We start from the raw sequence: 27,048 nt of genomic DNA, 5'->3' as shown, positions 1-27,048 counted from the left end.
TCTCTCCCAGTTTACCTCCTACCTGTCCAGCTTTATAATCTTATTTGCTGGCTTATCCTCTACATTATGGTCCTTAACTATGGGTCTTCCTTAAGGTTTTTTCCTAGTCTCTCTTCTTGTCTATACTCTCTATTACTCATCTCATCAATTCTTACAGGTTTAACTGTCATCTCTATGTACATGACTCCTAGATCTGTATATCCTAAGCTTCAGTCCTGCAGCATTTGTCTTCATATAGATTTAGGACATTTTTGGAATACTAAGATCCAGTATATGGGAAAATGATAATCTCACTTATTTGCCACTGGGGATGGTAGAGGAAAAAGCCAAAAGGGTCCATGGTTGGGGTAGGGTCCCTAGTCATAGCCTTGGTGGATGGGAGAAGGTGTCTAGGGGAAAGCCCTGGTGCCCTGATGGATTGGGTGGGTGATTCTGTAGCCAGCCCTTTTGTTTTATATTCCCTAAGTCAAAGGTTTGGGATGTAGACCTCATCTTTATGCTTCTAATTAATGAGCAAGAGTAGTTGTGACAGAGAGCACCACTAGCAATCCCAGAATAAGACACAGCGGACAGAAGAAAACCAGTACACTTTATTGAGGAAAGACAACCACAAAACGAGGGGTAGTCAGGGAGGAACAACACAGGGTCATCGCTTGGGATCCTTCAATCCAACTAGGATGAGGTATTGGAAGCAGAGAGCAGAGAGATTGGAGCTGGCATGTCAGGTTGAGGTTGACATGTGGCACAGACTTATTCAGGGGCAAATTGAAGACTGATTGCCACTCAAACATTGCACGTCTTATTCTGACAAAGTGACTTAGGGATTTTGAGTTGCCCTGGGTCCTTGTAGTTTGGTGTGTCAGGGATGCTGCAGTACTCCTTACATTACTGAACATTTCAAACTGGAGGTCAAATTCTTCAGATCCAAAGCTGAACTTATTATCATTCCCTCGAAACTTTACCTTCTTTCAGGTTTCTTTTTTTTTTTGTTGAAGGTACCACTATCCTTCTAGTCTCCCACATTCACACACACACGCACACACATACACAATACCTCAGTATTAATCTTGTCGTTTTACTGTCCCTCACTTCACTTGGTACTCAGTTGCCAAATCCTGTTATTTTCACCTTCACACCTCTTATGTTTGACCCCTGCTCTCCACTAACTAAGCTACCACCTCAGTCCAGGTCCTTACTACCTCTCATCTGATTATTGCTACGCCCTCCTAATTGGTCTCCCTGCGTAATTTCTCCCTACTCTCATTCATCTCACATATTGCTGTCAAGGCAGTTTTGCTTCAGCATTGATGTCATCACGCTCCCAAATTCAGCTGACTCCTGTGGTTGTCTGTTACTTCTAAGATACAATATAAACATCTCTGTGTAGCCTACTGAGCCCTGTACAACCTGGTCCCATCCTATTTTCCCTGCCTCGCTGGACATTATTCTCCCTCCTACACTTGATGACCTAGCTAACCTAGCTAATCAGGTGCTTCTCAGAAGAGACACTCCTACCGTAGTGTCTGTCCTTTACACTCCTATTTCATACGCCTTTCTCCTTACCTCTGCCCTATTGGGCACCTGTCTTCCTTTCAACACACAGCACCATCTTCTGCAAGAAGCCTTTTCTGATTCATGTGATTGTGAATGTCCTACCTCACAAACTATCTTGTACTTAGCTTATTTTTTATGTATTTGTATTAAGCTTCAAATTTATCCTACGTAAACTTTTTTTATATCTGCTTGTTGACTTGCCCATTAGATGGTGAGTCCCTTGTGAGTACAGAAATGTGTAAATGTATACTCATCCTTTACACTTATATTTCCAGTACCTAGTAGAATGCCTAGCACATACTAGATGCTTAATAAACACTTGTGGATCAATTAATTTGTTCTCCTTTTGTCTAAAACGCTGATTTTCACAAAATAGTTGCTCAATAAATGCTTGTTGATTTAGGTTGAATTAATTTCATGTTTCCAAGGCTATGAACTTGGGTAATGAGAGCAACAGAAAGAGAAAAGTTAGGAAGAGAGGCATATGTAGGGTGAAAATAACAAACAAACATACTGAATTTGATTGGCTTGTAGAACATTCAGGTGGAGTTGTACAGCAGGTACTTGGTGATAGCTGTGAGGGTAAATGAAAGTTGGTGTGTAGACTTAGAGTAATGTATTTAATTGTATTCCTGGAAGTTGATGAGATCACCTAGAGAGAAGTTAGAGAACAAAACAGAATCTTGGGGGACACATACATTTTGGGAGGTGGATGATGAATTAGCAGAGACTGAAAATGAGGAGAATGATTTTACAGATAAGAATATTGAGGCCTTGAAGGAAGGGAGGAGAGAGGAAGCAAGGAAGGATTTACTAAGTGCCTACTATGTGTCAAGCACTGTGCTAAATGCTTTACAAATATTCTCTCATTTAATCTGCACAACAGTCCTGAGAGGTTAGTGCTATTATTATCTCCAATTTACAAATTTTTACATTTTACCAACAGAGGTTAAGTGACTTGCCCAGTGTCACACACTAGTGTCTGTGGCAGGATTTGAACTCATCGTCCTGACTCTTTCTAGTATTTTCTTTGTATTTACACTAAAGTTAGTTTTGACTTTACTCAACTGTGGTTTAGAACATATATGAAGTCTGATCTTGTTCATTTTTGTTGACTGGGAGCAGTTTTTTTCAGTTTACATTCAAAGAGAAGACAATTTGCTTTTACTTGTATTTTACTTTATAATAATATTGCCATTACCAGTTCATTTTGAGGGAAAGACATTATCAAAATTAATCTCTGTTTTTTAGAAAATGGTCTAAAGGTGATTTTCATTTCCCCAGCAATTAAAAACAGCTTGGAGCATGACCTTTTTCAATTTGGATTTTAAAGCAAAAGGAGTTCCAGCTTTTCAAAGTTTAAATAGGAATTTGATTCCGTAGGAATAGTTACTACAACTTTAACCCCAAATGTTTCCAATTTATAATTTAGAGAACACCAGAAAATGAGCAATAGTAATCAGCTGAGGCCTTACAATCATGCTAGATTAGACATCACTACCTGTTTGAGCTCTTTTTCTTGGGATATAGAGGACAAAATCAAACACAAGGAAACCTTTTTTCATCAGACTGATGTGGTCTTGAATGAAAAGATTATCAAAGTGCAAATATATTGTAACTATAGTAGAGGAGGCCATTTCTTAAGAACCACATTCTGAAGTAAATTCTTTTGAATATTGAATAATTCCTTTGTAAGGCAAATCAACACCAAGTCTTAGTACTTTCCTCTCCCTCATTTCAAAAATGGGGACAAGATTTACTCTTCTCCAGCCCTGCAGTATCACTCCCTTTTTCCACAATCAGAAACCACTCACAGTGGCTCAGCATTACAGCTGTCAGTATTTTCTGTACTTCAAGAATGTAATTTATTCATCAGATACCAGGCTAAATTCATCCTTGGCAACCAGCTACGTGCTCTCTCATAGTTCCTTACTTATCTTGGTTATCAACCTTATATTAGCAAATTTTGTTATGACATTTTCAGTACATAGGTCATGGACCTTTCCAACTGGAAATGACCCAAAGGGTCATTTAATTGTCACTTCATCTTAAGGATGAGGAAACTGAGGCCTGTAAAGTTTAAGTGACTTGACCTAGATGACAGAGCTTGGAATTAATTAGTACAACTGGAAGTGGACTTGAGAACTCAGTTTCCCCCTCTTCACTGCTCTTTCCATTGCATCACCCTGCTACTCCCTATCAGATTATTTGTTCTGGCTTCAGTTATTGATATTTTTCTTGAGATGGTGAATAGAAGGAATTACTCATTTCTCAATTTTTCATAAATGCTTAATACTAATCTTTTTTTATTTCATTGAGTATAGTAAATTTAAAATAAAATAACTTTGAATAAGTTTATTTTTGTTTTCATTTGAGACGTATTTTGAATTCTCTTGATATTTGAATTAAAAAAAACCCAATATAACTTTGACATTTAGGGTATTTTTAAAAAATACTGTGTTTTACCAGGAGACATTTTTTTCCTCATCTTACAGCCTAACACATACATGGTTGTGATAGACATTTATTTCAAAGCAGCTGCACTATTAATTTTATCATTTATTTTATTTTTTAAATGGGGCATTTGGATAATTTCTCTTAGTTTTAAATTTGATTTTCTGTTCATTCGATACTTTTTAGCATCAAAGACAAATTGTTAAAATTTCAATGTGTTAATAAAATAATAATCACATGAAATTACCATTAGCAGTGAAACTCAGGTGTCATCCTTTGATACCTCCTGGGTAAATGCTCAGATTTAAACTTTTCAAAGTTCCCCTTCTGTATTTCACATTAAAAAAAAACAAAATGCATTTTTTATATTTTGAAATTAGATTTAATTTCCTTCTAGGATTCCTTTAAGAATAATTTTTGAGAGTATTGACATTGAAAGTAAGATTTGAGTCTTATTTGTTGATCTTTATTTATTATAGATAAATTTGAAGATTAATGTACCTTATAAGAATAAACAACATTCCAGTTCATTGTACTTCTTTATATTTTTTCTTTTTAAATAACTATTTTTGTTCATTTAAGCCTTGCCCTGATGAAATTTGTAACAAATAAGAATATTTGATGAGTTTGTAAAATGTTGGATTAGTAAACTGAAATTAAACTATCCCAATAAAATGTCGGTCAGTGCTTTCAAGCTTGTGGAGCAGAATTAATCTTGGAAATGCTGAAGTTGGCCTGCTCATCTCCCTAAGTTCTCCTTTTGGAGTAGGCATTTAATTTTCTTTTTGTTTCATGGACCTCTTTCTCAATCTGTTGAAGCCTTTCTTAGAAAAAGAAATATTTTAGATGTATAAAGTAAAGTACGTAAGATTATAAAGGAAACTAATTATGTTGAACCACATTTATCAAAATAGTTATTTTTAAAAGTTCATTAATACCGGACTAACAACTCTAATTATTAAAGAATAGATAAGAGATATATACTATTTAAATGTGTAGGATCATTAGTGTCTTAGATCTAGAGTTGGAAGACACTACAGAAGTCATTTAGTTCACTTACTTCATTTTAAAGGTGAGAAAAGTGAGGCCCAGAGAGGTTGTCACTTGGCCAATGTCATGTAACTTCTAATGATCAGAGATACTGTTTGAACTTGGATCCTCTGATGCCCTAACCAGTGCTTGGTTCATTGAACTAATTTCTAACCACTTTAAAAAGTGAAGGGAAAAAGGAACACTGACATGCTTATGCCTGGTATTTTATTCTCTGCTTTAATGCCTCATCACTTATATGGCATTTTATTGTTTAAAAAAAGATTTTACATACATTTTCTCATTTGATCCTCACAACAGCCTTGGCAGTTACATGCTCTTATTATCACCCCTAGTTTACTTATTGATGAGGAAGTTGTGGTGCAGAGAGAAGTGACCTCCCCAGTGTCACACAGCTAGCAAGTGTCAGAGACAGGAATCAAACCTAGTTCTTCCTGATTACCGTGCCTAGTACTGGATACACTCCTGCATGCTAAATCTCATTTTTCAATATTGTCAATTTGATTATTCATGTGCCTTAAGGACAATAGTAGTATCAGATAATTAAAATCTAAATTCCTTTTAGTTGGTAATTTTGGCTTTTTCCATATATGATCTTTTGGAGCTATGGCTAATTTGTATGATTGACTCGTTTATGTATCTTCTAATTCCCATTCTGTAGACCAAACAATAGCTTCTGAATGATCAGGAGCTGATTTTGTGGAACAAGTTGTTCTTTTTTTTTTTTTTTTCTCTTTTTATTAATTTATTTATTTAACTTTTAACATTCATTTTAACAAAATTTTGGGTTCCAAATTTTCTCCCCTTTTGTCCCCTCCCCCCCAAACACCAAGCATTCTAATTGCCCCTATGACCAATCTGCTCTCTCTTCTATCATCCCTCTCTGCCCTTGTCCACATCTTCTCTTTTGTCCTGTAGGGCCAGATAACTTTCTGTACCCCTTTACCTGTATTTCTTATTTCCTAGTGGCAAGAACATTACTCGACAGTTGTTCCTAACACTTTGAGTTCCAACTTCTTTACCTCCCTCCCTCCCACCCCTTCCCTTTGGAAGGCAAGCAATTCAATATAGGCCAAATCTGTGTAGTTTTGCAAATGACTTCCATAATAGTTGTGTTGTATAAGACTGACTATATTTCCCTCCATCCTATCCTGTCCCCCATTACTTCTGTTCTCTTTTGATCCTGTCCCTGCTCGGATCTGCTCCTCTCGGTGCCGCAGTCGTGGCAGGGCTGTACTTGGCTCCCAGTCCATGGCACAAAGGACTTTTTGTGAGAGGTTTGCAGGTCCCTCTGGAACAGAAATCTCCTTCGCTCCAATGTTCTGTGGCCTCTGGTCCTGCAGAATTCGCAGTGAGTTGCTATTTACAGATGTTCTATGGGTTGTGGGTTCGGAGCTATGTGTATGTGTGTCTTTCTACTCCGCCATCTTGGCTCCGCCCCCCACAAGTTGTTCTTACATTGCTGTTGTGATTCCTCACTAGGCTTTATTTAAAAAAGTTTAGAAATTTATCATACTGAAAAATCAACATTTATAATCATTGGTACTATCATTAACTTTCAGACAATCAATTATTTAGAAAGATCATTACTAATAAATATTTTGGAGAAATTCATTTTTCTATGTTACATTGTGAAGAATCCATTCTTAATTTTGCCTCAACTTTTTATATTGTTCTACAAATATCACTTACTAAATGTTATTATTCATTATGGATCATATCTGTCTAGATATTAAATTGTTATATCTAAAACTGTCATTTCCCCAAGATTATAAATAATAATTAAAAATCCCTAAATTTTATTCTGAAACACCCACTGTCTTAGAACTTCAGAGTTGAAAAGACCCTTAAAAAGGCAACATGGTGTGTTATATAAATAAGGATTCATGTAGCAGACGTGTTAAGTACCCAGTACGTGCAAACACTTTGGCATATATGGGGTATAACAACAAAATGTTACTGCCTTCAAGGTGTTCTGAGTCTTCTGAGGAGTTTTACAGGTTAAGGAATATAATATAATTGGGGAAAAAAGAACATCCTAACTAAGGGTATCTTTGTAGTTTTCCAGGAGGAAGTAGCATGAAATTAGACATTGAAGCTTAGAATCTGAAGAAGTGATGAGGGGAGGAACATGCATTCCAGGCATGCTGGCAGCCGTGAGGCTGAGACTCTAGTCTGGAAAGTAACCTGACCACAAAGTCAAATGAGCAGTTTGGATGAGATGCTATACTTCCAATTATTCTAGCTTTTTAGCATCTATTCCAATCTACACATTTTACAAGTGACTGAGGTTAAATTACATACCCAAGTCTGTTAGTAGCAGAGCCAGGACTAGAACCTAGGTTTTCTGACTTCTCTTCCCGTGCTGTTTTCTACAACTGTTTTATACCACATCTGAAAGAAAGAGTCTGGTTGTCTAATTTTAAAAAATATGTGCCATCATATGCATTTCATGCCAAATTAATTTAAAGTGAGGGGGATTAGAGGCAAGCAGTGTGGCTTAGTGAAAAGATTGCTAGATTTGGAGTCAGAGGACCTGGGTTCCAATTCCAGTTCTGCCACTTATACGACTACGTGTGTAATTGTGGGCATATCTTTTCACTTTGCTGTTCCATGTGTTCTCATCTGTCAGATGAGAGAATTGAACTAGACAGTCTCTAAGTTCCTTTCCTTCTCTAAATCTTATACTTAAGATTTTATAACATATCACATAAGAAGATGTTTTGAGAAAATCTTCTGTCTAGTAGGGACTGTAAAGTATCACATTGAATATTACTTCAGCTTTTGAGTAAAGATATGTTGAAGCTTTTATCATGGAGCAGGAGTACTTAGCTTTTTCTGTTTGTTTGTTTTATAGACCCTTGAATAATCCAGTGAAGCCTATAGAAGGTATAAAATACATAGGATTACAAAGGGCACTGAGCATTTATTAAAATATAGTTACCAAATATCTTTTAAAAAAAACCTTAACAAACTCCATGTTAAGAATCATTCTTAGAGCATTTTAATATTTTGTGAAATAATAAAATCTAAGAATTTTTATCTTCCATCTTGTGGATTTAATATTAAGAGATCTATATTTTTCAGAAACTTTGACTTGATTAAGAATAGCAACATTTACATTGATTTTGGATATAATTTTGAAGGAAACGTCTACAGAGAAAGTTTGTTTTGTTTTTCTTTTTAACTTGGAATTAGAACTACATATGCTTTCAGTAATAGTTTACTGGGGACATCTACTGGGGACTTTTTGTATTTTATGAATTCATGGACATGAAATATGGGAAAAATACCTTTTGTAGTAATATTTCTTTCAGACTCATTTTATGTCTCTTTTTCTAAAATATTTGGTTTCTTTTCACTGTTATTTTATCCCAAAGTATTATTTTTGGTTAAATTTCCCCTAATATTCTAAATAATTTTTTTGCCTGTTTGTATTCATGAACTACCTGCTTAAATTGTGCTTTTAGCTTAAATATGTATCTCCCTTCTATTTAGTACTTAAATCTGACTTCTTTCCCATCGTTTCCTATGCTTTTGTTTTATTATGCTGTTTGACTGTAGAATAGTTCCATGTTGGAGACACCGAATAAATGAGGGCAGAAAGGAAGGAAAGCTAGAGACTTTAAATTAATTTGTGTCTTACCAGATTCTAGCCTTGGTAGATGTTTTATGGTTTTGTTTTTTTTATCATGTTCACACTTATAAATTGAAATGTAATTTTTAATGTGATTAAGATTGAGTCAGGGTTTTTGTTTTTTTTAAAGGATATTTTAAATCTTGTCTTATTTGCAATACATATTAGACTTATTATAAAACTGATGTTGGGGAAAGACATTTATGATAGCCTTTCAGGTTATAGAGCATGGGGAGAGATATATACTATACAACATTGTGCTAATAAGAAACCTGGTTTAAATCAAACATAACCAAATCTATGGCATTGTAAGGCATTTCATAATGGTCTTTTGCAACATAGTAGTAAATCTTACATCTAATATCATACTAAACTTTGAGTTTAAAATTGTACCATATCACATATGTGATCAGAAGTTACTCCTAAAGGCAGAGCTAGAGTCATATAGGATTGAAAAAAAATTTTTGGGGGTGGGGAGGAATAATTACTTTTTTTGTTCTCTTGAACTTAGACATCTGACCCTCAATTACATTAAGGGACATTATGCACATGAATGGAAAGAAGAATAGCCCCCTTTGAAAGTCCTCAGACTTTCCCAATATGAAGCACTTCCCACAGGGTCCTGGAAAGAGAACCAAGCTTCCATTATAATGAAATTGCAAATTCATTTGTGGATGCCCTTTTTATTTTTGAAAGCTACTTTTTGATGTCTTGAACAGCAATTAAATTCATTGTTTAAGGTCACAAATCTAGAGTTACCTGTCAGAATCCTTTATTTATTATTCTATAAGATAAATTGCTATCTTTTAACGGTAACTTACCAAAACATATTTTGTTACCAGATAATCTTCTAATCATCTTCCTGCTTTCTGTTTTCTAATCAATAGACCTCTGGCTCACTTCTTTATTCTTACTCAGAGGTTACCCAATTACAAGTTTTGAATATGATATAGAAATCCTACCATATGGGAAAAGTTGAGTTTACTGGGGTTTTTAGTGCTAATATTTCAACTTTTCAGTAAAAAAAAAAATTTTATATATATATATATATATATATACACATACACATATATGTATTTCCTACTTCTCTCATTTTCTTGCCTCATTGTGTGTAGCCATAGTATATGAAATATTTTCTGTGCAATATAATTAATTTATAAGTAAATTAATTATTTTAAAATGAATTATTTTTATTTGATAAAACCTTAAAAATGCGTAGGATAGTTTCAACTAGATAAGCATTTCTTATGGATTAAAATAAGAATTTCTGTGCTTCCTTGGATAAAATTAATTTCTAAAATGTCTTTCCTTTATTTAAAAATATTTTGTTAATGGAAAAATACTAACTTAGCTTTCCCTTGAAATAATTTCATTGCATTTTTTGGCAATGATCAACAGAGAAAAGCTACTGAAAGAACTGATAATTAGATTTCAGGTTACTTTTCCCATAATATAAGTTGTAAGGAATGGGAGGAGCGGCTAAGAAAAGTTAGTGATTTTCATTTTGGAATATCCAGCTTTTTGAAAGTAAATTAAAGTAGATATCATTGTAATACTATTTGCTATAGCTGTATGTAAGGAGTATAGTTTCTAAAGTACTAAACAGCTTTATAACCATCAAACCTCATTTAATGATTTTATCTACTGGATCATCTAGGATTGGTCTGATATCAAGAAAAGAAATATACTTTTAATGTAGCTTTACAAAAGCAATATCCTTTGTCAGATTTTTATCACCTGACTTTTGGCTGGGGAAATATGTTGACCATAAGATAATACCACAGGAAAGAACTCTAATCATCATATTATGAGACTCTAGTGCAATAGAATACTGTTTTATAAAAGAGCTTTCTGACCTTGTAAGTAGTAGTTTGAATCAACTTTGTGCACTTGTGCACTGGATATCTATATTCATTCCTTAGTCATAAGCCAGGAGGAGGCCTTTCCTCTCCCTTATTCTTCTTGACTTTATCCTGTCTGCTTTGCCGAGTCTCTTTTGAAGATGAGAACCATTTTAACCAAAGTTCCATTACATGTTGTTGCCCATTTGGACACTTTTATGTATTCAAAGAATTAAATAAGAAGCAGTCAGGGCCTTAGATTTTCTGCCCCATCCCCAAGTGCTCAGAATCTGGATTACAAAATTCCCAGTGAGTGTACAGGGCCTGATTTCCTGCCAGCAAATTGTTATCATGCAAATACTTGAAAGTGAAAATTCTGCCCTTCTACTTTAAATAACTGAATTGCCCCAAATGAGTCATTCTTCTACCTGTAGGTTAGATTCTAAATTATTTTGGCTTTCTAAGTGGAAATATATTTACTTTAAGAGTGTTGCACCTGGAGCTAGGAAAGGGTGAGGCTAGAATCCTGCCCCTCTCCATGGTTATAAGCCGTATTAGCCCTTGGCAAGTCTGCCAAACATTCTGAATTTCAGGTTCCTTTTCTGTAAAGTAGGGATGATAATATCTTTGGTAATATTTGCTTCTTGGGTTGTGATAATCAAATGAGATGATGCATATCTCTGCTTTGCGAACTCTGATGGGGTTCTATAGATATCAACTGTTACTGTTGCCATAAGGTATAATTTTGTTTCATTGTTCATCCTTTGCTGTGCTGTGCCAGTTTGTAGAGTTATTCCACACTTTGTTAATAGTTCTTTTCTAAAGAAACCATTTCACATTTACATGTTGAGAGGAAAAAAATGATCAAATTAATAAAATGCCAGACTTGAAGCCAAGAAAACCTGGAGAGTTTCAAATATCATGAAAACATTTGGATACTACCTCAGATACTTATTACTTGGAGACTGTAAGCAAGTCACTTTCTGTCAATCTCAGTTTTATCCACCTGTAAAATAGAGGGTTATTGTAAGGATCAAATGAAATAATGTATGTGACATATAGATGATATGTAAATAATATATGAGATATAAATTATTAATAATTATTTTTAACATGGTTATTTCCTATACTAATTTCTTTTTTAATGTTTTAGGTGCAAAGATGGTTTAAAAGGATTTACTTTCTCTGCACTTAGGTAAGTAACATTTCATCTGTTTTTTTATTAAAAGATCATTTAAAACTTAGCCTCCTTTCCTACCAATACTTTTGCTTCAAGGATCGATACTTTAAGGATTTCTTATTTCCATGCTATGAAAATAGCACCTACCAGCATTAGAACATAACCCAAATAGGTTCTGTACTGGATATAGTACTGAACTTGGAGTCAGGAAGGTCTGAGTTCAGATCCTGCCTCAGACCTTTTCTTAGATACTATCCTCAATCTCTTCATCCATCAAATAGAGATACTAATAATACCTAGTCTCACAGGGTTGTTGGGAGGATCAAATATTAACTTGTTAATATTATGTGAATATGCTTAATAAAAGCTTAAATAAAAATATAAACCTTAAGGCACTATACAATGCTTGTTATTATTATTGTTATATTAAATTATCTTCATGAATTTGTAGAATAAAAAAAATCTACCAGTTGGTGACTAATCTTCTGATATTGTTTCTTTGTTTAAGAATTCTGAAATTCCTTTATCCATCCATCATCTATTGGCTTTTAACCTCTCTGTCTTCCCCTACAAAACCCTACTTGTTGCCTGTACCATGACCTCAAATCTCTTGACCCCTCATTTCTTTTCCTGGTCATCTCCCCTGTACTAGCCGTTCTCCTCTCTTCTCAACCCAATTTAACCTCTTAATGAACCAATTCATCTCTATACTATGTTTCCCTCTTGAATCTTCCCTAGCCCCCTTATCATATCACTGCTACCAAGTTAGACTTCAGCCTTAGATCACTACCACCATTAATTGCTTTCATTCCAACGTACATGCTCCTGAATGAAGGTGGAGACAATCACACAATCATTCTGACTGGATCTACAACAAATTTATATTACATAAATCTCAACTGGACTTTCACTGCTACTAGACGATCCTACTATACATACTCCCCTATCAACTCACTATTTTTTTTCTCCTTAGGAGTTCTTCCATAACTTTTCTTCTCTCCTCAGATCTCTCATGACTCCCCTTCCTCCCACTCTCTCAGCTGAGAATCTTGCCCCATATTTTTCAGAAAACATTGAGGCCATTTGCTATGAACTCCTTTTTCTCCCTTCTTTATCTCCTAATATTCAGGTACCTTCTGCCACCATTTCATATGATGAAGGAGGGGCCTTACCCTTTACCAAGGCTAACTCTTCTATTTGTTCAAGTGATTTCATTCCATCCCATCTCCTTTAGTGGATTGCCTCCCATCATCCTAACTCTTTTTGCTTATTTTCAATCTCTCCCTCTCAAATGGCTATCTTATTTCCTGTGTATAAAAAAATTTTCACTTGATCCTTCCATTCCTACTAACTAGAATCCTATATCTCTTCTTCCCTTTATAGTCTAATTCCTCAAAAAGGCTGTCTGGAGTAGCTACCTCCATTTTCTCTCCTTTCACTCTCTTCTCACCCTTTTACAATATGACTTCTAATCTTATCATTCCATTGAAATTATTTTTTCTAAAGTTACTAATGATCTCTTAGTTGCCAAACCAGTGGCCTTTTCTCAACCCTCGTTGTCTTTGACCTTTCTGTGGTCTTTGACATTGCTGATCCTTCCCTCTATCTTGATACTTTCTTCTCTCTAGGCTTTTGGCACACCATTCTCCTGTGGTTCTTCTCCTACCTAGCTGACCACTCCCTTTCTATCTCCTTTGTTGGATCCTCTTCTAGGTCATGCTCTCTAATTGTAGGTGTCCCTCAGGGTTCTGACCTTGAGCCCTTTTTTTTTCTCCCTCTCTGCCACTTCACTTAGTGATTTCATTAGTTCCCATAGATTTAATTACTATCTCTATACTGTGATTCTCAAACCTAACTATCCTCTTGTACTTTCTCTGCTGATTTCCAAATTCACATTTCCAAACTCCTTTCAGACATCTTAAAACTCAGTATGCTCAAAATAGAATCCATCATCTTTTCTCCTAACTCCCCCTCTTATTTCCTCTATTACTGGGAATGAAAAAAAAAATGTTCTTAACAGTAAGGGATTGAAAAGAAATACTCAAATATAAGGAGACACAACAAAGGAAGAGTCCATGAAATTTGGAAACTGGTTGGATATTAATGGTCATGAAAAATTAAGAGTTAATTTTAAGTTTTGAGACTGACTAGCAGCATGGTGCTACCATGAAAGTAAGTCTGGACATGGGAGTGGGGGATTTTTTAGGAGAAGATTGTAGTACTGTAGCATTTGTTAGAAGCTCCCAAGATTGTCTAGAAAATATGTCCTCCTACTTATAATTATCAGGGAAGCCTATGTTTAAAAAAAAACATTATTGAAGTTTAACAAAGACCCTTCTTTTGAGATAACTCTCTTCTGTCTTGTAACAGTAAGCACTCTGATATACACAGAGATGCCTATTATCACAGGTTCTTTGATCTGCTTTTCTAAAAGGAAATAAACTTGAGGGGGAAAACAATCACTTTAATCAAGCACATGTATCATTCACTTAGTTCAGGGGGAAAAGTCAGCACCCTGAGCTTCAAAGAAAATATAGAGAAATACAGATCAACAGACATGGCTTCCAACTGTCTGATATAAGCAATACATACATAGTTACCAGAGAGAGAAACACCAACATCTGAGTTTTCAAAGCCAGGGGACTCCTTAGCAGCTTCCCAGAGTCTCACTTCCAAAGAGTAAGCCCCAAAGTAAAAACTCAACTCAGAGTACTTCTACAGTTTTCAGAGTCAGAGGACATCACAATCCTTGAGAATCTGTGCCTCATTAACAGAAGGTGTGGGTCTTCCTTAAAAAATCTTCCCAGGCCCATTAAAAATGGGTGGGGAAGATCTTCCCATTAAGAAGCAAAATTATATTATTAATAAGTAAAACTGCATTATTAATACATATCTCAGCAGTATTACGAACATCTCTACCTCCAGAACTGGTACAAAAACTATATTCTCTATACTGTTCTTCTGAACTAATTCTGTCTAGTGATTGAGAAGATGCTGTTGCTTTGGACTTTTTTCATATATTACCTTACAATTCTCCCTGCACAAGAGGAGATAGAATCTTCTAGAGAAATCTCTTCTGTTATGCCAATATTGCTTTTGTACCCTTAGCATTTCATTAAGTTTTTATCTTTATGTGTATTTATATTCTACACTTCTCTCTATTAAACAAAAAGCTTAACCAGGTTTTATTTCATTTCATATTTCCCACATTGTAAATAGATTACCTTTAGTGTTATAAAGCTTGTGAAACAGTTACAGGAATATTACAGAAGCCAAGCATATTTATTATTGTCAGATTTCCTTGTCAGAAGATAATGTGCAGGCGGGTCTCATAGCTTTCCAAAAACAACCTAAAATAAAAATCTAGTTGTAACCTTTTTCATTCTTTATGTTTGTAGTCTTTATTGCAAACATATTATATGTGTGTATATGTATATCTATTTATTACAAACACATACATATATATTCCCTGGCACATGTTTTATATATATATGTATATATGTGTGTGTATGTGTATATACATGTGTAATATATAAGGAATGTGACATAAGCATTATTAATAACAGCATTCTCCTAAGGTTAAGGTTAAAATATTCTTTATTATAACCTAATATCATGTGGCTTAGAATATTAATATTAAGTTTTAGAAATGTAAAGATACATATTGAGGTAGTGTAGTAATAAATATTAAAGGACCTCAGCAGAAATAACTCAAGGTCCCTTTAGTAATTAGCAGATTATGCTACTCATATTAGGTGATCAGTAAAAAGTGTTGATTGATACTTTAGGAACTGGCTTCTTTTCAATCTAAAAGCATTTTCTTTTGAAAATGAAAAATACCTTCACATCCATATGTACATGTGCTTACGCAGGCACACAGGCATGCATGCATGCACAGACACACATACACACTTCATTAGATTTTGGGAAAAGTTGCCTTTATTTACCTAGTTACTTAAGTTTAATGCTACCAAATCTGGTAAATAAACAGGAAAATGTTATACTGTTAGAGATTTAACTCAACCCAGATCTACAAGCTTAATACTGATGAAACCTATATTTCACAAGGTGTTAAGACTGTAGGAAAATAAGAATTTTTACTTCAAATAAAATATATATCTACACTATTGTTACATTTCTTATTACTGATGTTAAGAAATTATTGTGTTTATAATGCATCCAATTTATTTGTAAAATAAACAAAATATTATTTAAATGGTGCCTTATTAACTTGACTTGAATAATGAAAATTATCATATTTTTATTAAGGAGTTCTGAGAGTTTTTTAATTTCAATTCAGCAAACATTTATTAAACTACTGTGTATAAGGCACTGTGCTAGACATTGGGGATAAAAGGAAAAAACTTTTAAAAAAATCACTGCCCTCAAGAAGCTTTTATTCTGCAGTTGGATGAGATAAGAATACAGATATGTAAACACAGGCTGATTTGAGGAGGCAGACTAACAGCTGGGGAACTCTGAAAGGTTCCATGGAGACAGTGGCAGCTAAACTAAACCTTAAAGTAGGACAAGGACTATGAAAGGTAGAAATGAAGAGAGTACATTCCAGAAATGAGGGATAATATATGTGAATGCACAGAGATGAATGATGGAATGTTGAGTTGGAATAATTATTGATCCAGATTGGTTAAAATGTTGAGCGTGTGAAAGAGAGAAAACTGGAAAGGTAGATGGGAACCAGTGGGGTTTGAATTCTATTCTATAAGCAATAGGGAGTAACTAAAGATTTTTGAGCAAAGGCATGAAATGATCCTGTCCTCTAGGGATGTTCATTTGTTCACTGTGTGGAGGATGGATGAAGAAAGCAAAGCCTGAAAGCAAGGATATAGTTAGGAGGCTGTTGCCCAAGGACAGAAGGGAAAGGTAATGATTTTCATTTTAGACATGCTGAGTTTGAGATCCCAATAAAATCTGGGAGGACATGTTTAGTAGATACTTGTCTGTACTGGGCTACAGTTTAGGCAAGGGAATAGGGTCTAAGATATTGACTTGGGAATCATTGCTTAACATGGGAATTGAATTCATAGGAGCCAATGAGATCACTGAGTGAAAGTATAGAGAAAAAAGAGAAAAGAGCCCCTGCATTGTAGGCAAGAAATGAGTGTTATTTTAGCAGAGAGTCTAGAAATGACAATGAGGAAGAAAATGAGGAGAGAAGACTGATGTGGAAGCCAAAGAAAGATCAAGAAGGAAGTTGTGGAGAAAAGTGTCAAAAACTATAGAAATAAAGCAGGCCAAATATTGAGAAAACACCATCATATTAACAATTAAGCAATAATTATAGTTGTTGTTCAGTCATTTTCAGTCATGTCAGACTCTTTGTGACCCCACTTAAGGTTTTTCTGGGCAAAGATACTAGATTAGTTTGCCATTTCCTTCTCCAGCTCATTTTACAAATGAGAAATCAGTATCAGTAGAATGTGGAATTGGAAGATATATCTGGAAAAAAGGTGAGGAAATATATGCAACAAGTAGACATGTTTTTATAGGAGTTTATCTCATAAGAGGACTGCAGGATAATGTTAGCTTTAGGAGATTGCAGGGTGAAATGAATTTTTTTAAAGGCTGTAGTAGACCTGGTTTGATTTTTAAATAGTAAGAAAGGGTCCAGTGAATAAGGAAAAATTGAAGATGATTAAGTAAGGGGATATGATTGAGAAGACATACTCCCAGATAAGATAAGACCAAGGGCACAAGTAGGTTGCCTTGGAACAAGAAGGAATACTTAGTAAAGAAAAGAACTGTAGATAATACAGAAGTGTTCGGAGGTGTGGAATGGGAGAGAAGAGTTCATGGTGGTTGACCTAAATTTTCTCAGTAAAGGAGGAGAAAAAGTCATCTCCTAACTAAGAAGAAGTGGTAAAAGAAGTCTGAACAGTTTTAGAATAGTCACTGTGTTGAGTATGTTTAAGGGTCAGTCAAGGAACAATAAAAATCTTACATGTAGCAGAATGACTCAATTGAGTTTAGGTAGCAACTGTCATTTGATAGGTTGTAAAATGGTTTGAAGGAGGTAGATGGTGGTTGGGGTTGGCAAGACACAAAGTGCATATAAGACATGGTGGCAAGGGATTTGAAAATTTTAGACTTGCTAATGATGAAGTAAGTATGGGTCTCTAGAAGCAACTGAGATTATGTGAGTTAAGAGTGAATCAGTCAGACTAATAAATGCCTGCTCAGTGCTAGGGACCATGAGATATTGAGAATACAAAGACAAAACAAAATGTTTCCTTCTCTCACAGAGCTTACATTCTGACTAAGGATGTACATGTACAGGTAGAAGTGTATACAAAACACATATAAAGCAGATGCCCTTGAAGAGGAAACATTAACAGCTAGGGGAGGGGAAAAGGACAGGAAAGGTCTCATACCTAAGGTGGCCCTTGAGCCAAATCTTAAAGGAGACCGGGGATTAGAAGAGTTAGAAGTGAGGAGAGAGCACATTCTAGGAATAGGAGCTGGGCATTTACATAGGAGATGGAATGTTATGTGTTATGGAAGTCTGAGAAGGTGGTGACTGAACTATAGAATGTTACGTGTGAGAAACACTTAGATGGTATGGTTGAACTATATAAAATGTATAGAGAGGAGTAATTTGTAAAAAGATTGGAAAGGTATGAAGAGACCAGGTTTTGATGTTTTTTAAATGCTATGTAAACAGTTTATATTAGATCCAAGAAGTAATAGGAAACTGCAGGAGTTTTACATAGTAGAGAAGTAACATGATCAGACCTTCACTTTAGGAAAATGACTTTTACACCTATGTGGAGGATATGTCAGAGTAGGGAGGGACTAATAAGCAGAGGGAACAAGTAGGAGGCTACTGCTCTAGGCAAGAGATGATATGCATTTGAATGAAGTTTGTGGCTGTGTGAGTGTGGAAAAGGGAGTGTATTTGTTAGAAATTTGTGGAAATAGATATGGCAATAGATATAAGAAATGGGAAAATAAGTATGTCAACTCACATGATGATGGTTTGAGGAGCTGAAGATGACATCAGGTTGTGAACTTGGGCAACTAGAAGGATCATAGTGCCCTTGTCAGTAATAGGGACTTTTAGAAAAGAATAGGTTTTGAGGGAAAATGAGTTCTTTTGTCTACTTGTTGAATTTGAGATGCGTTAGGGGACATCCAGGTTGAAATATCCATTCCGCAAGTGATGATACGAGACTGGAACTCAAGAGATTCAGGTTCTCTCTCTCTGTCTCTCTGTCTCTCTCTCTCTGCCTCTCTCTCTCTCTTTCTCCTCTTACTTCTCCCTCCTCTTCCTTCCCGCTTTCTCTCTTCCTCTCTCCCACTTTAACTGCATATTTATACATACACATGCACATACATACACATACATATAACTGAGAATTATCTGCAAAAAGATGATAATTAATCCATGGAAACTAATTAGGTTAGTAACAGAGAGAGTGTAGAGAAAAAAGAAAAGAGGATCCAAGTCAAATTCACACAGTGAGTGTGACTTGGGTGATAATCCATCAATGGAGACCAAGAAGAGGTGACCAGTAGTAGGAAAACGAAGAGAGAACAGTTTTGTGAAAGCCTGTAAGACTCTATAGGAATAAAGGGGAGTCAGTAGCGTCAAAAAAATGATAGACAAAGGTGTGAATTGAGGAAAGGCCATTAGATTTGGCGATTTCTAGATGATTAGTTATTTTGGTGAGAGCAGTTTCATTTGAATAATGAAGTCAAAGTGTTTAGAAGAAAGAGTAGAGGAAGCAGAGGAAATTAATATAGACAACTTTTCAAATAGTTTAAGAAAGAAAGGACAGATAAAGGATGATAGCCAACAGGGAATGTAGAATCTAGTGAGGGTTTTTTTTTTTTAGTTTGAGATTTCAACTTGTTTATAGATGGCAGAGAAGGATTGAAGATTAATGAAGAGGTAGACCAGGGTATTCAAAGGAAAACCAACATGTATATTGAAGTCCTTACAATCATGAGTTCATAGTTTGGGATGGAAAAAAAAACGTTTGTGAGCCAGGTACTGAATTCTTTATGAAAAGAAGAAGTATGACCTAGTGGCCAATAAGTAACAGAAGCAAGAGTCTGAACTAATTGAGAATAGATAGATGATGTGAACCTCAAAGAAGCTGTGTAATAATGGTGGTAAAGGGATGGTCTGGAAGTGACAGTATGCCTATTATTCCTCATCTAGTATGCCAGGAACATGACAGAAGGAATACCCATACTGGATAGGCCACCAGGGATCTAATATCTTACAGAGAGAGCCAGGTTGCTGGGAATACCAAAGGTGAAAGAAGGTGTGAAATGAAAGGGATTTAGTTGCCAATAGAACAGTGATTCCAAAAGGCACAGTGGAGATGGAGGAGAATATGGAATGCAGACCATGTGGTATAGTGAAAGGAACACTGGGTTTAGAAGTAGAGGACTTAGGTTCATATCCTGGCTCTGCCACTTACTGTATATGTGAGACCTTGGGAAAATCACTTCACTTAAGCCTCTTTCCTCCTGTACAAGGATCTCTTCCAGATGTAAGTACATGGTTCTGAGATTCTGCAATTGTGGAGGAATATGGCTAAGATGAATAGTGATGAATGTATGGGAAAAGGTAGCTGAGACAGATCAGTTACACTGTCTCATTGGATGGCATTTATGTCGCACAGAGGCGAGGAAACAGGAGCTAGGAGTTTGACAAAGAATAAGGGAAGAGCAGGAGCTAGGAGTTTGACAAAGAATAAGGGAAGAGCCCATCTTCCTGTAGTCACTTATTACCATATCAGTTTGAGAGAGGGGGGAACAGCTTGCTCCAGATATTGAGGAACTAGGAAATGGAGGGGATAGTTTGGTTTAATGGTTAGCTTAATAAATACCTGATATTTAGGTCCCTAACCTCACCTTCATCACTAACCCTATAATCAAATCTCTTGGCAGGGGATAGGGTACACCTAGAAAATACACCAGTACATGTGCAACAAATACTTGATTGCTGGTATATCTGAGTCTATAGACCTTAATTATAGTGGAATGATACTTGGGATTTCTAATGGATTTGCTCCAGATCTCTAAGGGATGTTAGTCCCCTTGGTGTAGACTTTCTACTGTCTCTGATTCCTTGAGTCTTGAGAGCTCTTATCAAGGTGAGCATAGAAGTAGATAATTTCGTAGATCACTTTGACCACTAAAAGTTTTTGATTTTCTTCTGCTAATGACTTCTCCAAAATCAAAAAGCTAGTAAGAGGAGCCCTAATTTGGGTCATGTGACTGATTCTAAGACTCTTTCTTCTCTACCAGTATATATCTGAAATCTGCAAGAGTGTGGTGTAATTCTCAAAGTTGGGATGAAGTACTACCTATGTAGAGTACTCATACTCTTTTTACTCTTAGATCTTTGTGTGTGTTCAATAAGTGATCAACCAAATAGGTGGAATGTAGTGGTATTGGACTGAGTTAGGTAGCCTAAAAGACGGGAATGATACTGAAGGGAAATAGCCAGAGATTTCCTTAGGAAGGAGCCAGATCCCCTTAGAGAAGGAAAAGTAACATTGAAATTAGACAGTATTCCCACAGTTCTGGATACCTTTATGTTATGTTCCTTCATTTCTTCTGTAGATTGTAAGCTTCTCTGGGGCAGGAATTATTTTCTTTTTGTCTTTGTCTCTGTTTTCCATCATAGCGTTTTACACATTTACAGACACTGAATAAATGCTTTTTGAATTAAATTGAATTCCTATCATAATGTCTGCATAAACTACTTTTGTGGTTTCCCACAAAACAGAGAGAGAAACCTCTGACTGAAATTCTAACTTGTTTTATTGTATTAGCTAAAATGTACTTGACTTTATAAAGTTCCTTACAAAGGGCATAAGCAGGCCCACTAAAGCCCATCTATGAAAAGTAAAGTCTAATTCAATACAGTCTCCATTATTAGATCATTATTAGAACTAACTTGTAAAGAGTGTGAGAGAAACTGGAATATTTTCTGTTCAATTTATCATACATGACATTTCCTTGATCATAAAAAATGGTATCATTCTTGAAATCTTTATAAACACCCCCCTTTGAAAGAGAGGACTAATCATTTGAGTCCCAGCTCAGGTATCACTTCTTCCATGAAGAGCTCCCCTTTGAAAAAGTGGGTTCTTCTTTCACAAATTTTGCCGTAACACTTTACCTTGATCACCAACACAGTCTTTCCTAAAAGCATATTTATTTCTGTACTTGCTGTGTTCACTTTGTTAGATGTTGAAGTTTCTTGCATAGAGATTTGCAGATAAAAGGCACTTGATAAATGTTTATTGACTTGATGTTAAAAATCATATATTCATTTTCACAACTTAGTGTCAAAAACAGCACACTCTGGGTGCACAGACATTTCACTAATATTCACTATATTCAAAATATACATAAAATGGTTGCTCTCTCTATGTACCATATATTCCTTTCGGATGGTCATAGTTCAGATAGTTACACTTTTCCTATTCCGAGTAGTACAGTTTTCACGATGTCACACTGTTAGATAGATTTCTTCTGGCAAACTTAAGGGAAGCTGTGGATGAGAACCACACAGACTGGGCAGACAAGGATATGTTGTAATCTGTATCACTGGGGAGATGATACCTACATCAGTGACGATCACAGGTCCATTGGAGAATCATTATCCAGTAGTCATATAGACTCCATAATCATTATTAAGAAATATCAAAGAGGAAATATTTTTATGAGACCATTTCATAGATTAAAACTTTCATTACATATTTTATGGGACATTTTACAGTAGTAGTAAATAACAGTAAAAATTAGAACTGTGATAAAAGTACTATCTAAATGACATTTAATGGTGTTGTTATTTACAAATGCATCAGCTTGGTATTTGAAGACCTTCACAGTCTCACCAATCTTTCCAGGCTTATTTCACACACATTCCTCTACATCAGATATGTCAAACTCTTCACTTCAAAACTTTGAGTACAGCTTGAACTAGATTAAGTTATTGGGAAATGGTTAACAAAATAAATAAAAATACAATACAATAGATGGATAATACTAATTTGTAATTTTCTAAGTCAATGCAGTCTTCAGAGGTCCTTTCTATTTGAGTTTGATACCCCTGATCTACAATCCAACCAAACCATCCTCCTTGCTAATGCTTGAGTCAGCTGTCTGTCAGTGCTATGTATGGGTACAAGTTGCCCCTTCTGCCTCGTGGGCACCCTTAGTTCTATTGGGTGCAGGCTGCCCCCTCTGCCTCAGAGTTAGCCAGTAGTCAATAAACATTAAATGCCTGCTATGTGCCAAACACTGTGCCAAGCACTGGAGATGTAAACTCAAAAAATAAAAACCCCTGCCCTGAAGGAGCTTACAATCTAACATGGGAAGACGGCACACAAAAGGAAGGAGAAAAATAAAAGGCGGGGTTGGGGGAGGCTAGGGGGAAATGACCAAAGAGTGAAAAAGTTGGAGAAGTTCCGTAGTAGAGCAGCCAGGTGAAAAATGAGGAAATGTTCTGGGCTGAGCTCCTCTTTTCAGTGGAGATTTTGGAGTTGATGGCTTCATCTTCCAATCAGAGGGACAGAGGGTATCAGTGAAGTGGAGGACCAAAGCTGAAGTCCCCCTTCCAGGAATGGGGACTCCTCCATCTTTGGAAGCATCCCATTCCACTTTGGGATAGCTTTAATTGCTCTATATTGTTTTGTCTTTTAAAGCTTTTCTATACCAAGAAAGCTGAAATCTGTCTTTCTGCAACTCTTCTCTCCCCCTGCCCCACTCCATTTTGCTCTCTAAGACTAAACAGATCCTGTTCTGCATGATTGCCTTTCAAATACTTGAAGACAGATTAATTCTAATGCCTCTCCTCTGTTGATCATCTTCAATTTATCTTGTATATAGCATGTTTGTACATAGTAATTTGCATGTTGTCTTTCCCATTAGATTGTGAGCTTCTTCAGAGCATGGGGAGGGAGAGAAAATGGGTGAGGGGTGGATTGGAGACTGGACTAGACAAATTCCATTCTCCAGAGTTGATATCAATGCGTCAATCACTAAGTCTCATTATTCAACCAATTCCAAATAGCCCACATCTCTCTATCTTGTCCATAAGGAAACACAGCTGTACAATTAATTCTGATCTAATAGCTATGTTAAAATAAGGTTGGTCTAGTACAACCTGTTCTGAATGAGCCCATGCTGACCTTAGTTAATACCATTTTTCTTTCTAAATATTCACAAGCCATCTTTTTAATAAAAGTCTTAGTATTGAATGATTATTACATTTCTTAAAATGCAGGAGTAGTCTGAAGTAGGCAAAGAGTGGTATCTCCTCTGAGTTTTTTTTTTCCAAGAAGCAGTCAGATGAGAGGAATTAAAAACAAAAAGGATGGTCCCGAAAATTTATGAGAATAAATGCAGGCTTTTGTTCCATTTTTTCTTGTTGTATGTTAGCTTTTCCTTTCTATATGTGTGCGCACATGACCCACTGCTGCAATGCAGCTGTTCTGGAGCTCAAGGGAATGTTATACAGTAATTTAGAACAGGAAATGGGGAACCTATCCAAATGTACCAAGCAGAATTCAGGCAAAAGATAATTACTACAGTTGATCAATAGAACAGAGTTGAATACACCTGTTTTCTGCTAGGAGTACTTTAAGACGTCAAATGACATTAAATGTTGAATACTTAAGTGTAAACTGATTTAATAGATAATGATCTTCTCTCCTACACCATACCTCACATAACATTGTGTTTTATACTCCTACATGCATACTGTATTATAGACTATAATTTTCTGTGTCATATATGAATATGTGTTTGTGTATTGCCTCTATTAGACTTTTAAGCACTGTGCTTAAAGAGTGTTTGCTGAATTGAATAACAATGGCTGCTTCTGTTAAATTCTGATAGATATTTTTGACATTTTCAATACTTCAGAAAACTGAAAGGTAATAACATGGATCTATATTTCCCTTTAAAATTCCTTCCAAAATAATCATTTATAAAATTCTTTCATATACACTATGTCTTTGATTTTTCAAAGAGCATTATAAGAGAGGCTAGGGAAGATTTGGATGGACCCCCATTTAACTGGTGAGGAAATTGAGTACTTAAGCAGTTCAGTGATTTACCCAGGGTCACATAGCTGTTTTATGTCGAAGTTGGGATTCTAGCCCAGATTTTCTGCCTCTAAATCCAGTGCCCTTTGTATTATACTTTATTGTCTATGTCTTTTTTCTTGAGCACTGACTCACATTTGTATAGAAAGTCAAATGTATAAATCATGAAAATATTATTTTAAATGGCAGGAGGTTTGTCTGAAATTTGTTTGCATCTAAGTAAAATTCCCATATCTTTTTGAAAAGTGAGAAATGCCACATGTTGTGTCTTTTTCTTTAGATTCATTGTAGGGAAGGAAGAAATTCCCACACATTCATATTCACCAGAAGCAGCATATGCAAAAGTGGAACAAAAGAGAGAGAAGCATGAGGATAAATCAAGAAGAATGAACATAATTACTCTAGCCAGGAAACTTGTGGATTCAGTGTGAGTTCTTTTAAAAATGATTTGACTCTTTCCATATCCGTCACTTTCTTTTATATATGATAATAAGACCAATGTTGGATTATTTTTGTTTTCCATTCAAATAATAGTAATTATGTATCTGTCATAGAAACTTATAAGAGGAAAATTTTGTTATGATAAACAAAAGGATTTGTAATCTCTGGCATAAATGAAAACTTCATCTTATAGAAGAATATACAAACTCAGAAACATATTAGCTTGAAACTGAAATATTTTGCCATTTAACAACTAGGTAACTTTACTAATTAATATACTAATGTTTATTAATACATTAATCGAATATTCCAGCATAGAAGGGAACAAAACTAAACCAGACATTTTTAGTGACTAAAGAAGACAAAGAATAGCTTAAAGTCAGTCATAATTAATGAATATTACTCTGTAACGAATGAAATGTTCAGGTCTTTGGAATTGAGACAAGAAATCTTGATTTTTAGTGAAAGAAGAAAAAAATCAATATTGCTCTTTAGGAATATGGATGACGAAGGTAAGGCTTAGGATATTGCAAATAAAAATAATATTAGCAATAGTCATCTGAGTTGAATGGAATAGATGTATATAGGAAATGAGGGGGGCCCATGCGTAGGAGACCTTGCACACCTAACAAGAAGAAGCACCTCATCCTAGCATAGTAATCTATGGTAAGAAGGTGAGGAGAGAGGAGAGCAGATGAAAGAGAAAACAAAAAGCTACAGTGTTAAAGATGAAGTCAGAATTCTTATGGGTTATCTAACTAACCAGTCGAAAGAAAAAGATCTGAACAGGTATTTGCTCAGGTTGAAAGAAAGTAGGGAAAGGGAAGCAATTGAAACACTCAAGCTTTAAAGTAGTGTCACACACAATCAGAGAGTGGATAAAATTGTTGTAAAACAAAAAAAAAAGGAAAAAGAAATCAGTGAGGGATGACAACGTAAGAGCAATAGCAGGATAAGAGAATGCCAGGGGAAAAATGAGAAAACGAGGCAGCAGAAGTCATAGCGAGCACCTTTAGTGTGAGGATAATGAATGGTTAAATGACCGATTGTTATGGTTAACAGCAGAATCCCAGAGTTCCAAGGGAATTGTAGAGAGAAGTCTTTGGGAATGATACCTTGTGGCTGTGGGAGGTCTCTCTCCTTGGTTTTCTCCTTCTCTTGGCCCCTACCCTAATCTCTCCATAACTCCGCATGACACAATCTTTCATAACATGCTGATGACATAAATGTTATGGTGAATGTGAACCATTGATTTCATCTCACCTCCCCTTCCTAATGAAAAACGGTGTGTAAGTTTCAGGATTCTTGTTGGACTAAAGTGCGAAATTTCCATATCATTTTGAAAATAAAATGAGGGAAATCCAGGACCAGAAAGTTTTCCCAGAAAATTATCTTCATAAATAGGGAAGGATTAATATGCAGCAATGCTGCCAACTTACACTTAGTCTAAAAGAGGTTATAAAGGTCAATTATTTGGGAATGTGAACTATCCCCCTACCCAACTCAACCCCCCTGCTCCTTCCCCCCCCCCCCCCAAAAAAAAAAACACAACAACTCAACAAGATGAAAACTTAACTAATTGATGTCTGGAACTTATATTCAAAATAGCACATTGTTTAATTCAAGTTCTTGGGGTCCACTGTGATTAAGTGCCTCTGCAACTAACATATTACATGATTAAAATGAGACTTGAACAGTAGCTCCTCCACCATAATTTTGCTAAACACTTGAAAGTGAAATGATTTGAAAATCAGCCTCAGATAACCAATCTCTTTAAGAATCCCCAAATGATCT

The 27,048-nt window shown here is 35.6% G+C and overlaps 1 protein-coding gene across 2 annotated transcripts in view; it reads left to right on the top strand.

The window, feature by feature from the left end:
• Positions 1–27,048, top strand: part of TMEM135 (transmembrane protein 135) — a 345,033-nt gene that overhangs the window by 285,587 nt on the left and 32,398 nt on the right. For both annotated transcript variants that reach the window (XM_072610608.1, XM_072610609.1), the window contains exons 7-8: positions 11,690–11,731; positions 25,094–25,240. In XM_072610608.1, coding sequence (XP_072466709.1) covers positions 11,690–11,731; positions 25,094–25,240 — 189 coding nt within the window. The remainder of the gene's footprint in view (positions 1–11,689; positions 11,732–25,093; positions 25,241–27,048) is intronic.

Source organism: Notamacropus eugenii, chromosome 5, assembly GCF_028372415.1.
Source record: "Notamacropus eugenii isolate mMacEug1 chromosome 5, mMacEug1.pri_v2, whole genome shotgun sequence".
Taxonomy (NCBI): Eukaryota; Metazoa; Chordata; class Mammalia; order Diprotodontia; family Macropodidae; genus Notamacropus; species Notamacropus eugenii.
This window is presented reverse-complemented; position numbering and strand designations above follow the sequence as displayed.